Genomic DNA, 15,451 nt, shown 5'->3' with positions numbered 1-15,451 from the left:
AGTTTCATCGTGAGCAAATTCCATGCTCATAGTACAAAACTCCCTAATGTGATCCTAAGGATCGGATTTTCCATCGTATTTGTCATATTTAGGAATCTCGCAATGTTGCAGAAATGGTAGCATTTTCAAATTCTTATCGAAAGGATATGGGCATATATCTTCTAATGAATGTTTCTTGGAGCTCGTTCCATTTTGCATGTCTTGTATCTGTTGTTGTAGAGTTTGTATTTGTTGAGTAAGGTTTAACAATGGATTATCCACATAGTTTCTCCTTGTTTCTTCGTGAGTTCTTTTATCACTACGTTCTTTTCTTGTGTCATCCCTTTCTTTCCTTGTTTCTTCATGACTTTCTTTGTTCAAATCTTCATTATTTGGATCATCTATGTTTTGGGTGTTACTTGCCTCCACATCTTGTTTCAAGCTTTCTATGTTAAAGTCTTGTGTTAGTTTAGCTCCATATTTTGCCAACATCAAGAGATATTTCTCTTTTTGCTTTGCCAACAATTTTTCCATTAGCCTATCAAATTTGAAATCTTGCTCAAGGTCTCTAATGGTGCTATTGACTGCTTCTTCGTCAACAATGGTAAACCCAAAAGTTTGGAATGTAGGATTATCTTCTTCCTCCATTTGTTGTTTTCTCAGTTGTTCGTATTGAGCTCTAGTCCAAAATGACATGTGATTATTTCAATTTTTTTTTTAAATTTCCAAAGGACAAAGTCAATAGGTGATTATTGGTTTAGGAAGATATGCTTTGTTGATTTTGCCACTATTGTTTTTTCATTGTAATAAAGCGTCTCTTTGTTGAAAAGCACATCCTTGCAAAATTTCTCCATCAAACTCTGTACCGCAGCCACATAACTAGTGATGAAAATGGTGTAGGAATGTCTTATGTTTTAATAAGATCTTGTGATTGATATACAAGAATCTTATTCTTTTATGAGTAGCTTTATAATTAGGTTTTCTTTTCTTAAGGTGATACTTAAAAGTCATATAAGCATCTGACAATTTACAAGTTTGTTTGATTCCAATGTTGATGTGATTTTAATTTTGATATAAGCTAGGTTCAAAATAGGAAAGATATATCCAAGATTATGAACCTAGTATAGATTGATCAAGCTTCGTGATAGAGGATTTGATTATCCTGATGAGAGACTTGACAATGATGTTGATTTTTGTTTGCACTTAAGATGTTTGAATCAATAGCTTGTTGAATGTTTATTCTTATAGAAACCTTTTGGTAATAGCATGTTGGATTAGTGACAAAGTTGTTGAGCTAGTTTGAAAATATGTGATGGTTTAGAGACAAATCTACTCAAGAAGTATTTCGATATTGGTGTTTTGACACTTTAGTTTGATCTGGTGTTTCAAATGTTGGAAAGCCTTTGTATTACCCTTTTGATCAATTTTTCCAGCAATTTGTTGGATTTTTGCTCATTCGTAGATGATAATTTTCTTCAATTTTTGACCATTTGGAACATGTTACAGACATAGAAGACATAATGTTTAATAAATAAAATGCACACGCAAGTACAAATCTTATGGCAGGACGAGACAATAGTTGTTGAATCTCACATGGGGTTTCCCTCGAGGCTATGCTATTCAAAGCAGATATTTAGATGCTCGACCCCACTGGCTCCACCCTCGGCACTCACTTCTCCGGGGCAGCCAAACACCAGTTTCCATGAAAACTCCCCATGACAAATTTTATATCTCTACTATGAACCGTATGTGTGTGAGCGGCTTCAGAGGTCCGACCTCCTGCACCAACAACTAGAATGATTTTGGCAACTAGTGCAAGTGGTTTTTAGTAAAGGCTTCTGGTCATGTGGCCATACACTTTCAGCTCTATAAATATAGAAGGTTTCCAGCCTATAGAGGTTACACTCCATAGGGTTTATGGGGAAACATAATGTCGGTATGAACTTATCAACACATGTTGTTTGGGGCTTTCGTCACAAACACGATTTATTTAGAGTGGATTGGAAGGACTTGGCATTAGCCTGTTTCCACTTTAGGTCATTCCCCTCTCACTGGCCCCCTCAAGGCAGCTCGAGAAGGCAAACCCTCTAAAGGATTTAATTGCTTGAAAGTAAAGAAAGCATAAAAGAGTGGGTTTGGCTTTTTGATCACCCAATTAAGGGGAGAGCATATACCTACCACTTTCGAGACACGAAATATAAGTGTTCTTTTTAACTTTCCATAACAATGTGATCTATCCTCTATTTGGAGATGTTGCTCCAACAAACATGATGTTTATTTTAGCCTTTTTAAAAGTCCACGTGCAACTATTTTAGAGAAGTTACTCAAAATGCAAGTTGCATGTTGTCAATTTATCCCCTTAGTTAGACTAAATGAGCAAGACATGATATATTACTTCCCAAAACAAGACTTTTAATTAACTAGGTGAGGAAATGCATAAAATTTGCCTTAAACACCATCCTGCACATGCATGTTAGTAGTTCAAAAAATTTAATTTCTTGTACATTCGAACCTGCAAGAAAATTTTGTTAGTTGCAAACAAAAGCGCTATTCTAACATATGCGCTATCTTTCACCTCAAAAGCGCTAATCTGCAGAGCAAAAACGCTAACCTGCACTACAAAAGTGCCGCTCTGCGAACTCAAAAGCATGATTTCTTTAATAAATGCGCTAACCTAGAGGACAAAAGCATTAACCTGTAATGCAAATGTGTAGATTTTCAGACAAAAACGCTAACCTGTATGACATATGCGTTAACCTACAATGCAAATGCGTTAACCTGAGATGCAAATGCGCTAACTTGAGATGCAAATGCGCTAACCTATCGAACAAAAGTGCTGTCATAATTCACACATGCGTGAATCTGCATTACAAATGCGTTAATTTTACTTTTGTGAGATTTTTAAAGGTATATGCGAGGTCCATGAGCTCCACGGTGGGCACCAGAATGTGTCAACTTGAATTTCATCATCAAAATACTACCTGCAACATGTTAGTTTCACAAAATACAAAAGAAATGCTACAAGAAATCCAAACTCAACCAATGAAACTACATGAAATGAATATAAAATAAAAATACTATTATTACCTTCATGATTTATGTCTCATTATGTCCTAACTACATTATTCCTGGTTGTAGATGGTGTGCTATCAGACAAGCACTGATAACTTCCAAGATGGCATATGAAGAATGGACTGATAACTGATAGTTAACTGATACTATGATATGCAATACTAAATGATTATGCTAAATGAGAAATGCTAAATTGCTTCAAGATTGAAACTCACAGATGCATAGGTTTTCACAAATGATTAGCTTTGAAAAACTTACTCGAAGACTAACTCTCTCTCAACTGAAGTTCTTGATTTTATAGACCTTGAGAGGATGAGATGATGTGGTTTAGATCAACGGTCATGATCAGATTTGCAGATTTGGATGGCTATGAGCAAGGGTGAAGGTTGAGAGAAAGGGGGAAGGAGAAGACAAGTGTCACTCATCTCACCTTGACTAGGTTGCTGACTGAGGGAATCTAGGGATGGTTGGAGAAGATTTAGGCATGAGAGGTCAAGTGGACTCAAGTCCTTCCTAAGATGCAGGGGGTGTTGGAGAGAATATAGAAGATGGTTATGAAATATGTGTACGCACACAATATTTATTGAATTTGGTGGTTGAAGATAAATGAGGAATTAATATTTAAGAAATATTAATTTCCTTAGCCACATGATAGATGAGTTGGCAAAGGGAAGATGAAGTGGAGATGGAAGGTGAGTTGGATAAGAAAGATTAAATAATTTATTTGAGACCATAGGATAGGAGAATAACTATTAAATATTAGATATTTAATTATTTAGATGAACAAAATAGATGAATTAATTAATAAATTATTTCAATTAAATTAATTAATAGAAAGACACAGAAATGAATTAAATAAATCAACCTTTTCAAATTAACTATTTAATAGAAGAATAACTATTAAATAAATATATAATATTTATTCAATCGCTCATAGCCAATTTTATGTGTATACAAGGGGTTTGATATGCAAGGGTTGACATTTGGGCCTTTTTTGTGCCATAATAAAACACTGAAATTGAGTTAACAATAATTGTAAAAGAGATAATGTGGTTGGACATTGATGTGCACAAAGAGGTTGTTGTATTGAACCTACAAAATGTTAATAGATGTGCGAATATGTTGTTCTCATTGTTGAGTTCAATGCTTCTTGATGGTTAAAATGGCATAGAGATGATTCCTTTAAATACAAATCATATATGTATAATTTGAACTTGTGACACACACATATTGATACATATCTATTATGCTCATGATTATTGATTGTGAAATGCATATAATTTGAAATTTAAGAAAAGAAGAAGAAATGGTATCTAGGAAAATAAATATTTTGAAAAATATATTCAAAATATTTTAAGCAAAGTAATAAGACATAATAAAATATTAACTAAAATTTTAGATTAATGAATGTAATTTTTTATTTTTTAAAAATATATCAATTTTTTTAAATTTTATAATAGAAGAGAGGATTTTTTCTCCTTTTTAAATATATATTTAATACTAAAAAACATATAAAATATTTTAATTTGACCAACAAAACAGTCCATCCTAAATATAGGAAACACCCATTCCAAAATGGGAGACCTCCTCTTACCCTAAAATTAGGGTGCATAAATCAATAAACACAATACCATAAAAAATGCTTTTTTACGCCAGAGAAGTTTAAACCAATATGAGATCTGTGTATATATATATAGAGCCATATGCTTTTTTCATCTAATTTTGGAATAGCATGGAGCATTATGGCCTCCTCATGGTTGGACGTTTTTATATGATTAACTTCCAATCTGGGAAGAACTCGCTAGTCCAGCGGCACAGAAGAAAAGAGGTCCACGAAGAAGAACACAGTCCAGCTCAGCTAAAAAATCAATGGGAAAACACTGCCTGCCACATGCATTGAGGAAAGGCCTATGCTATTGAGACTTGAGTTTGCATGTCTCTTTTGGATCTCTAGTGATTGCAGGCAAACAGTACATAAGGTTTATCAAATACCCATCTGCTCAACTTCATTAAGTTCACGCATTGAGACGCTTTTTTCTTATTTATTCTCGCCGCTATTGTGACCCTATTTATTTAACTAGATTGGAATTTACACTTTGCTAAGTGGGCGTTGTAATTATTTGCATTTAGCTGAGTGGGTGCTGCAGCTTTGCTTAAATTATAGCACTTTCATTTCAGTTCAGAGGCTTTAGAGCCTCTATTTTTAAATAGAAATGGATGAATCAGGCAATGCACTGACATCTGGTCCAGATGGAAACAAGAGAAAGGTTTCATATTTTTATGATTCAGACATTGGGAACTATTATTACAGCCAGGGTCATCCCATGAAGCCTCACAGAATCAGAATGGCTCACAACCTAATTATGCACTACGGGCTACAGGAGAATATGGAAATCTGCAGGCCGAATCTATTACAGAGCAAGGAGCTCAGGGTATTCCATGCAGATGATTATATCTCATTTCTTCAGTCTGTTACACCCGAGACACAGCACGAGCAGCTCAGGCAGTTGAAGAGATTCAATGTGGGAGAGGACTGTCCCGTCTTTGATGGGTTGTATAGTTTCTGTCAGACTTATGCAGGGGGCTCCGTTGGAGCGGCAGTTAAACTCAATAACAGGGATGCAGATATAGCCATTAATTGGGCTGGTGGTCTCCACCATGCTAAAAAGTGTGAGGCATCTGGGTTTTGCTATGTCAATGATATTGTCTTGGCCATTCTTGAGCTTCTGAAGGTGCATCAAGTAAGTATTCTCATACCCGTATATGTTTTGGTTCCCTTTTTAATAAAATTTATAAAATTCTTTTATCTTAGTTTAATGGTTTTCCTTTTGCAAACGAGTACTTGGTGGACTTTTTGTTTCTCTGTATAACTGTCTCACACGGTTATGGGATCTAAGTAATCCTTGACATTTCCTGACTTCCCAAATTGCTTGTTGTGGGATCATACATTCTAGTAGGATCTGTGCATATCGTTAGAACTAGCATTATCTATATCACATGTTTCTGTTTTTTCCTACCTAAGACGGTTTTATTGGTTTATATATATATTTGATTCGTTTTTTTTGAATCTAGAGTCTGACAGTGAGGTCATGTGTCACTCACTTTGAATATGCACCATTTTCAATACTGCAAAACCTCTCATGTCATACCTGAACTTGGATAACTCATACATAAAGCACTCGTTTAGTGATGGATTTTGAAATAAGGTTTCCTTTCTATTGATTGCCCCGAAGTTGTCTTTTTCCCCTCAAATGTTATTTTGGCGCGGGTAAGATTTTTCTGATTTTGAGCTTTTGAGTCATAGGGCTGAAAATGCTAGTCAGTCAGCATTTGTCAGGTTCCCAAGTTTAGACTATAAGATGAGTGATCCAATGATCATTGGCATGACAGTCCTGATGGTTATGGACAGATTTAGACTGCAAATGAAGTGAATTCTTGGTTTGTATAATATTCTGCTGCATTCACTAGTTAACTGTAGTTGAATCGTCAGCTTCTGTTTGTATGGGCATGGGGTCAGAGATCGGAGTACCATTTTTAGAATTAGCGTACATGGGTATATGGATACATGTTATGCACGATATCTATGCTGCCCAAATTGGCATTAATTTTTTTTTTGCTTTGTAAATCTTGGGCAAGGCTATGGGCTACCTTTAAGGTACTGTGGGATATGCTTGATCTACATTTTTAAAATCTATAAATTACTCTAGAATGTGCCCCATAATTATCACACCACAAAATCAATTCATGCCTTCTGGAGTTATGGGATGCCTTATTGTGGTTGTTGTGGAGGGGAGTGGAGAAGGAGAGGGGCAAAAATGTGAATGTGGGTTGAACCCTAATCTTGTCTTCCACATTACCATTACACCACAACCCTTTGAACCAAACTTGCAATATTTTTGATATGAAAATTTTCATGTTTAAATGGTTGAGAAATGGCTTTAGGTGCAGTTTTTATGTGCATTGATTTATCAGGATGACCTGCTTGCTAGAACCCTCTCTTGCAGTAGGGAGACATCAATTGCAGCTCTTTTCGTCTCTCAGATGAATGCTCTTTTCTAGAATGTGTACTGTCCATGCAGTGTGTTGGGATAACTTGGGTTCTATATACCATTTAAGCTTTAAAACTGCCCTTTATCTGGCTTTCTAGCTACTGCCTGCCTATCATATGTTTTTGTATATCATATTTATCTGAATGTAGTTCTAGTATGAGGGTCACTGCTGGAGAAACAAGTTACAGAAACCCTCCAGCATAATGCTATACTGTATGTGCCTTTGAATTTACTCTGGACCTTTCTGTTTGTATGATTAACTCATGTGATTGAATCTCTTTTTTATATCTTATCCAAAAATGAATGCCAGTTTTGGAACATAGATACAAAATATTGGCAGATCCTTTTGGTTCTATATTTTTCAAAATTATTGAAATAGTCATATGGATCAGATCAGACCAATTCTATATATCTATGTGCCTTTGATTTTACTCCGGGCCTTTCTGTGTGTATGATTAACTCATGTGATTGTAACTCTTTTTATGTATTATCCAAAAATCAATGCCAGTTTTGGAACATAGTTACCAAATCTTGGCAGATCCTTTTGGTTCTATATATTTCAAAATTATTGAATTGGTCTGATCCGATCCATTTATATATAAACTTTCTTTTTGAACCAAATCCAGAATTCCTAACTTGGTAGCTATGGTTTTTGTCCCTTTGATCCATAATCAAGGTGGATATTCTATTCCTTGTCTTATTAACACGAATCTCAAATGTCAACATTTGATTGATCTCTGTTCTTGAAAAATACCTAGATAAAAGTTTTCCTAAAAGTCCTAAAATGAAGCCTGTTAAGTGCATAACAAAATTGAGGAAGATGATAACAGTATTAAGAGAGCAAACATAGCATGAAAATGGAGATAAAACACAAAATTTGACCTAGAGAAACCCAATGTACATCAAAATTCCAGAAGAGGGAGTTTATATCTTGTTGAGTCAATTTCTCTTTTGCTGCTTACAAGGATTACTACATACTTAAGGCCTCAATGAACACTTTATAAGATTCATTTGATGCCTAAACATCTAAACAACAATTACCACTACTCCCTAGCCTTCCCAATATGCTTCAACTCTTACAAGATTACTATATTCTTTCAAAAATACAGAAAATACAGTTCATACAGCTGAAAGCTGAAAGGAACAACTTCTACAAGTTTTAAAGTGGGTATCTTCATATCATAGATTTATCAATTATGAGAGTATTGCTAGGAGAAGTACCAATGTTTCAAGAAGTCCAACTGCTGAATAGAAACACGAACTCCCCTTATTGGCTGCAACTCTGTCTTCTTTTCAGATATGCAACATGTCTGACCATGATTGAATGCATCCCCTGCACTCTTTTCTGATACTAAGTTGAGCCACAGTTGAACTTATTGGAAATGTCTTTTTTCTAACCGATAAGAAGTCCCCAGGTGTTCGAATCACTAAAGGAGCTTCTGTCCATGTGTTACACCTTCATTTCTTATGAAATCTGATTATTGTTTAAAGTCCTTAGAAAGTGAGTCTTGTCTTAAGTCTAGTTCATTAGAAAGATTTCAAGAAAATGTATTGGCAGGGTTTTTAGTCCTCCAAACCAACATACTGATTTATTTTTAGATCACTAGCATCTTAATTTTTAAACTATGAATTGTTCATGTTTCTGCCAAAGCTCTAATGCTTAAGAGTTAGCTGGTTCTTTCTTTGTTTTTTGAAAAACTACGTATCTTATATTGCATCAGGGTACTATTTGTTTTTTCCCTTGTTGGCCTCCTTTTCCAGACATATATGAGTGAGGCCTAAATGTATGCTTTGGCACCAAACTCAAGGGTTTACATCTTCTAGAATAACACCCATCATAGGTGAAGCTTGAGCGACTTTCTCAGATTTATTCTCAACTTCCTCCTTGCCTCCAAGTGAATTTTGGAAGCATCATCGTTAAGGGCTTTCTTTCACAGCATTCACTGGTCCCATAAATAAATTGTCCAGGAACCAACATACAGCAGTGCACACGTCATTCGCCCAAGAGTAGCAATGCACTATATGTCCAGTAGACATGATTAGTCATTTCCTTCTGTTATTGTATTACAGATATTCCTCTGGGGATCCCTGACATTTGTAGCCTGTATATCCATGGATAAATGACTATTCTTATTTTTTGTCAGTTCTTTTTGATGTTGCCTTTGCTCGACCTCCATGTAAGTAAAGTTTATAGGCACAGAAATCTTGTTTAAATGATAAACTGTCTGTATGCAATTAAATTAGACATTAGTTCTTCTATCATTTGAGGGACTGCAGAGCTCTAATTATTTTTGTTGTTTTCAATGTGACAGCGAGTGCTTTATATTGATATTGATATACATCATGGGGACGGTGTTGAGGAGGCTTTCTACACTACAGACAGGGTTATGTCCGTATCTTTTCACAAGTTTGGTGACTATTTTCCTGGCACAGGCCACCTTAAAGATGTAGGGTATGGGAAAGGGAAGTACTATTCGTTGAATGTTCCATTGAATGATGGAATTGATGATGAGAGTTACAGGAATCTTTTTAGACCTATCATTCAGAAGGTCATGGAAGTATATCAACCAGAAGCAGTTGTCTTACAATGTGGAGCAGATTCACTCTCAGGTGATAGGCTGGGATGCTTTAATTTGTCAATTAGAGGACACGCAGATTGTGTTCGATTTCTTCGATCATTCAATGTTCCATTAATGCTTGTTGGAGGTGGGGGCTACACCATTCGCAATGTTGCTCGTTGTTGGTGTTATGAGGTATATATTCTTTTGGTGCTGTTAGGGATACTTACATGGTTCTGAACATCTATTTGATTTTTCTTTATGCATTTTTATACCCTTCTAAATGGATGTTTCAACTTGCTTGATATAGACTGCAGTTGCAGTGGGTATTGAGCCCCTAGACAAATTGCCTTATAATGACTATTATGAATATTTTGGGCCAGACTATACTCTCCATGTTGCTCCGAGCAATATGGAGAACCAGAACTCAACTAAGGAATTGGCAAAAATAAGGTATGGTTTGATGATTTTAATAGCATTATATATCATCTTCTTAGCAATGGTATATATGCCAAGCTTTTAAGTGAATAAGTGTTTTTTGATTTGAAGTTCAAGATATTTAAAAGTTTCTAATAACACTGTATGGTTCTGTGTAATTATGGTACATCACACAGATTGCCTTCATGTAAAGTATTTTCACCATTGAATTTTTTGTTTAGGAATACTTTGCTGGAACAGTTGAATAAAATACAGCATGTTCCTAGTGTACCATTTCAGGAAAGGCCTCCAGACACCAAATTTCCTGAGGAGGTGACATTCTTTTTTTTTCTGAAAATTTTCTGTCAGCCTTCAAAATTTCTCTTCTTTTATTACTTATATTGTCTATAGTTAGAGTTGTATTCTTACACTTACTCCAATTTTAAATGGCAGCAGGAGGAAGAGGACTATGAAAAGCGACCCAAGGGTCAGCGATGGGATGGGGAGTATTTTGGTTCAGAATCTGAAGAAGATCAGAAACCTCGCAATCGTGATGTAGATGCCACTGAGAAACCTTCACTGAGGCATGTTGATGTGACCATATAGCACTCTGAAGTTTATGCACTGTTCTACACAGATTTGTTAAATTTCTTGCTAAATTGCAAAGGAAATGTGGAAACTAATCATTTTGTTTGGAATTGCCTTTGATTGACAATAATTTGTTAATGTTTTAACATTTTAAGGTTCTTTTAACTGTCAATATAATCGACATAATCATACTCACTGCACTTCCTTTTACAATAATTCTTATTTTGGTTCCTTGATATATTTTTGTGATGTCATCCTCCTTTGTTTTAGTACAGTGTCCCATTAATTTTATGTAGAGTGTCGCTCATTGTAGAGTATTGATCTGAATGCAGAAGGCCACCAGTTTCCAACCTTGAACCTGCCAAGAAAATAAAACAAGAAGTTGAAGATGGAGAAGCTGGAATAGCTGTAAGTTCTCAGTGGTTTTGATTTTTTAATTGAGGATAGTTTACAAATATGGTTCATATGAGTGTTTGACTAATATTTACGTCCTTTAAAGCATTATCATGAGACTAAGCATAGCTCCTTTTGAGCATTAACATTAGACTAATACTTAGCTCCTTTTGAGCACTAACATTAGACTAGGGCAACCACACCAGAAATCAACTATGAAAGACCAAGAGTCACATCTTAGAATTCCATCTTAGAAGTCACATCCACACGAGAAGTCAATGATGGACAACCAAGAGTCACAATTTAGAATTTCACATCAAATGGCAGTTTAGGGATCTGAACTTGGGGTTTCACAACAAGAAGGCAATCCTTAAAACTAATTGAGCTCAATTCCTTTGACTCAGTGATTTTGATTTTATTTTTTCATAACTTTAGGGTCATCTGTTTTTTTTTTGAAATTCTTAATTTCAAGATTACGTTAGTATAAGTTAGTTAACATATGGCATGGTGCGAGAGTGACGTAGGGCCAGGGAAACATTTTTTTGTTAGAGGCCAAGCTTAAAATTTCGTGGTTAGCAAAATCTCCATAACAACATTACAAAGCCTAGTTATAAGTTCAACTCCTTGGAGATATTTCAGATCTGCTTGTACATGTGATGTCTTCCCATCGGTGATTCTCTTGGAGCTGACCCATTAGTGCCTTGCCAAGCTTCTGCCTAGGTTATCTGTACATAGTTCTAAAACTTATAATTTTGTGTTCTTAGTCATACAACATAAATTGTGTATTCTAACTTCAGTCATGTTAGAGGACTTCCTATCTATCTAGCATCATCAAGTCTATCTTTGTAACATTTGTTGGGCTAGCTATTATATTGTACCATTTGTGAATTATTTTACTGCTGATATAGGGTGCTGGTTAAATGTTCTGGTTAACTGATAAAGTAATGTGATCATTCATGCATCTATCATGGATGCTGAATATTGCTAAGGAACTATGCTTGCCTGAGCTGCTGGGCATAACCTGGCAAAAAAATATTGTCATATGAGTGCTAAGTGGGCTACTGATGTGAGAGATGGTTTTTTATGAATCACTGGTCATTATATATTTATCATGAAGATTAACATAAAATTAGCAGTAATATTCTTAAAAATGATATCACATAATGATGCCATGCAAAAGCACCATATGTGTATACTCTATAATAGAGGTCACATGTTTGAATCTTGAGGGGCTAGGGTTGTACACCTCAATACGATATAAGGTAAATTGAATTTTTTTTCTTGGAATGTTTTCATAAGGGGTCTCATACATCAAATTTATGTGTTGCTTGGCAGTGCTTTAAGCACGACCCTCACCTTTTAACTTAAATAGAAATAAAATAGCTAGGGAGCTTGACAACAAATGGTTCATAAGGCCTCACAATTTTTGCTCAAGGTTTTTCAAATGGTGTAGCACTGTAAGTGGGCTTGATTATTGGGGAAACTCCATGTTTAAGCTTGTTTGAGCTGGAGTTTTTACTAGGAAGGTGATCTCTGGGGACCACCCAATGCTTCACTTGGTGGGCCTTAATTAGATGTATTGAATTCCAAGACCGTTCATCTTCATGAGAGACAAGTTCTTGTGAAATTATAAAGTCAAAAGGTGATTACTTTGCAACTTTTCCCATATGTTTTTGCACTCACTTTAGTGTGCATCCCCCTCATCATGTTTAGGCATCATTTTACATGCTTTCTGGCCTTTCCTTTAATGTTATAAAGTTGAAACATGGGGAATCAGCCTTAGCAACCCCTCCTTAGTCATCCCTAAAAGTTTGGGCACCTGATTCCATCAAGACACCAATGTTGCCTTACACTGGTGTTTCTGTAATTTTATTCTCATGTTTGGACACCAGCATGAGCTTTATGTTTGTGTCTACCAATTTTTTGAGTTGAATTTTGGCTATTGTTTTTTTTTGCTCAGTAATAATTTGTATTTTATTAATATTCAAAGATAGTCATACAAAAGCATTAAAGTATCATCCATAAAATTACCCAGTTTATCCAGAAAAGACAACCACCACACCTAAGACGAAGTACAAAAAGCTCCCATACAAAAACGACAACTACCCATTCAAAAAACAAACTAGTCCATTCCACCTCTAGCCTGCCAATCTAAGAAGTAAACTGAAAAGTGGATAACCACCACAGACAAAATTAACCCAATTAACCACAAGTTCATCAACTCACTTCTTCGCTTGTGTCACAGGCCAGAATCTTCATCGGATTTTCTCTCCTCTGTCTCCCTTTGCTTCCTCGGACGTAGCACTCTTCTCACAGTACCCTCCGCTCTGGCTTTAGCAATTTCTATAATTGCATCCAATTCTTTGATTTCCACCATGAGTTTTAAGGCTTCCCAGCGCTTCGCCTCTGCTCTACGGTGTACCTGACACAGACCTCTTGGCCACCTTAGAAATGGAATCAAACTGGTCTGTTTACTGCGGACATCCGCCTCCATGCCTTCTCGCACATCAAATCCTACACCCAGCACAACCCACTCCAGAAACGTTTCCATCCCTACCAAAAAATCCTCATGAACTAGCATTTCCATGACCTGCCTCACTGTGCCTGTATTCTCCCCCACTTCCAATCCCCACGCTATTATCAATGAGTAAATGTCCATTCTCGTCTCGTATCTATGTTTAACCAGGTTAAAAGCATCACCCACAATGATAGCCCCACACTGTGGCAGCAGTTCATCCGAAAACCTGAAAATTCCCTTGAGCCTTTTAATTGTTAAGTCCCCATAGAACGGACATAACTGCTTCTTGCTTCGCAATGTAAAATTAGCCTCCATTTCTACTCCCTACTCTGCTCCACCACTGCACACTACTCTGCTCGGATTCACCCCTGCAAAAAGCTCGGCTTTCATCACAATAAAGCCTTGATGGATGATGGGACACTGACTTAAGTGCTTGTTCTATCCTCTCAGCAACCAACATTAATGCTCCTTCAAGTTTTAAATGCCCGCTGCCTCTTACCACCTCAACTCTGCTCTCCGTACTTTTCCCCATGTACTATAATCATTATATTTCAGAATCCTTACTCTTTGAATTTTGGCTATTGTTGTAACTATAAAATTTAGTACATTTTCAATTGTCATCTTGCCCAAAATGCATATAAGCCTTATTTGACCCACCTTTTGTTAGATTAGAACATTGTAAGACCCATAAACTCTCACACAAGCATCCATACACTTTCAAGTGATCAAGAGAATTCCATTTTTGTTTAGGGATGCAAGCTATTCCTTTTAAGATTGGGAGCTCATAGAGCTGCCAAAGCCATGGTTTTTTTGTGATCACTCTCTACTGATTCGTTTCTCCTATGATCCTCCCATCTCTCCTTTGGAAGCCATCGTTTTCCCATTTCCTCTTTCCTCTGTTGAGATCCTAGCTACAAAACCTTACCATAGCCTTTGTTATGTAGATCTGAAATTCTTTCTCATTCCGACCCCTCCATTCTTCTTTTTCTGTGTTTCTCACAACCTCTTAGTTACTTGCATACACCACCATAGCTTTGCATTCTCCTTAGGGTTTATTTTTTAGGCATTCAAATCTCTACACACACCACCATTAACATTTTCACTAAATTTCTCACACTTAGATTTCCCATAGTGCTATTATTGAGGCTGAAAATGACATCCTAGGGGATTGATCTAGGCAGTTTCCTAAAGAACACACCCTTATACTCTTGTCCCCAAATTTAGCTGAGTATATCTTTGATCTGGAAATCAATAGAGGGATTCTGCCAGTGGGAAAAGCACAGGTGAGCATTCTCTGAAAATTTGAAAGCCTTTGGCAACAGCATCTAGTGTGTCAAGCAGCAGCATGGGTGTGTCGGATAGCAGCACTCAGGTGTCAGGCAACAATGTTGGATTTTCAGAAGTGCTTAGATTTGGGTGAAAATTGCTAGAGATCTACTTGCTGACCTCCTGATTCCATTTCTTGTGTCAGATTCTTCATTTTCAAGGTGCTTCTAGTCCATTTTGTAGTTTCTTTTTCATAGCTTAGATTCAGTTATAGTTTTTAGTCCTAACTCTTGTATTTGTTGTTTGAGATCAAACTAATTTAGTTTTACTTATTTATTTTGGTATAAATCTAGTTTATTTCTTAAGTCAGTACAACAGGAAGGTGGTTTTAACTATTTTGAAGCAAACAACTTATGGTACAGTTAAATTTACATTTTCATTTGGTGATTTTGACTGTCTCTCACAAAACCAATTTCTGAAAATCAACAAGAACCAGCAACCTAAACCTTCAACTTAATAATTTTTCTCTTCCTCTTATCACAATCCCTAATCTAACCTTCCCCACATCCTTATTTTCCTTTACCCTTTTCACAACATCGTATTGCTTGGTT

At 36.1% G+C, this 15,451-nt stretch overlaps 1 protein-coding gene across 4 annotated transcripts in view; it reads left to right on the top strand.

The window, feature by feature from the left end:
* The first annotated feature begins 4,719 nt into the window (after window positions 1-4,719).
* LOC131038670 (histone deacetylase 19) overlaps window positions 4,720-15,451 on the top strand; it is a 47,181-nt gene continuing 36,449 nt past the window's right edge. For 2 of the 4 annotated variants that reach the window (XM_057971176.2, XM_057971175.2), the window contains exons 1-6: window positions 4,720-5,792; window positions 9,413-9,853; window positions 9,969-10,111; window positions 10,318-10,408; window positions 10,532-10,659; window positions 10,996-11,071. In XM_057971176.2, coding sequence (XP_057827159.1) covers window positions 5,265-5,792; window positions 9,413-9,853; window positions 9,969-10,111; window positions 10,318-10,408; window positions 10,532-10,659; window positions 10,996-11,071 — 1,407 coding nt within the window. In that variant the 5' untranslated portion in view covers window positions 4,720-5,264. Of the gene's footprint in view, window positions 5,793-9,412; window positions 9,854-9,968; window positions 10,112-10,317; window positions 10,409-10,528; window positions 10,660-10,995; window positions 11,072-15,451 lie in introns of all 4 variants that reach the window. The other 2 variants (XM_057971174.2, XM_057971173.2) reach the window with 2 other exon arrangements.

The sequence above is a fragment of the Cryptomeria japonica genome, chromosome 9 (assembly GCF_030272615.1).
Source record: "Cryptomeria japonica chromosome 9, Sugi_1.0, whole genome shotgun sequence".
NCBI classification, from domain to species: domain Eukaryota; kingdom Viridiplantae; phylum Streptophyta; class Pinopsida; order Cupressales; family Cupressaceae; genus Cryptomeria; species Cryptomeria japonica.
This window is presented reverse-complemented; position numbering and strand designations above follow the sequence as displayed.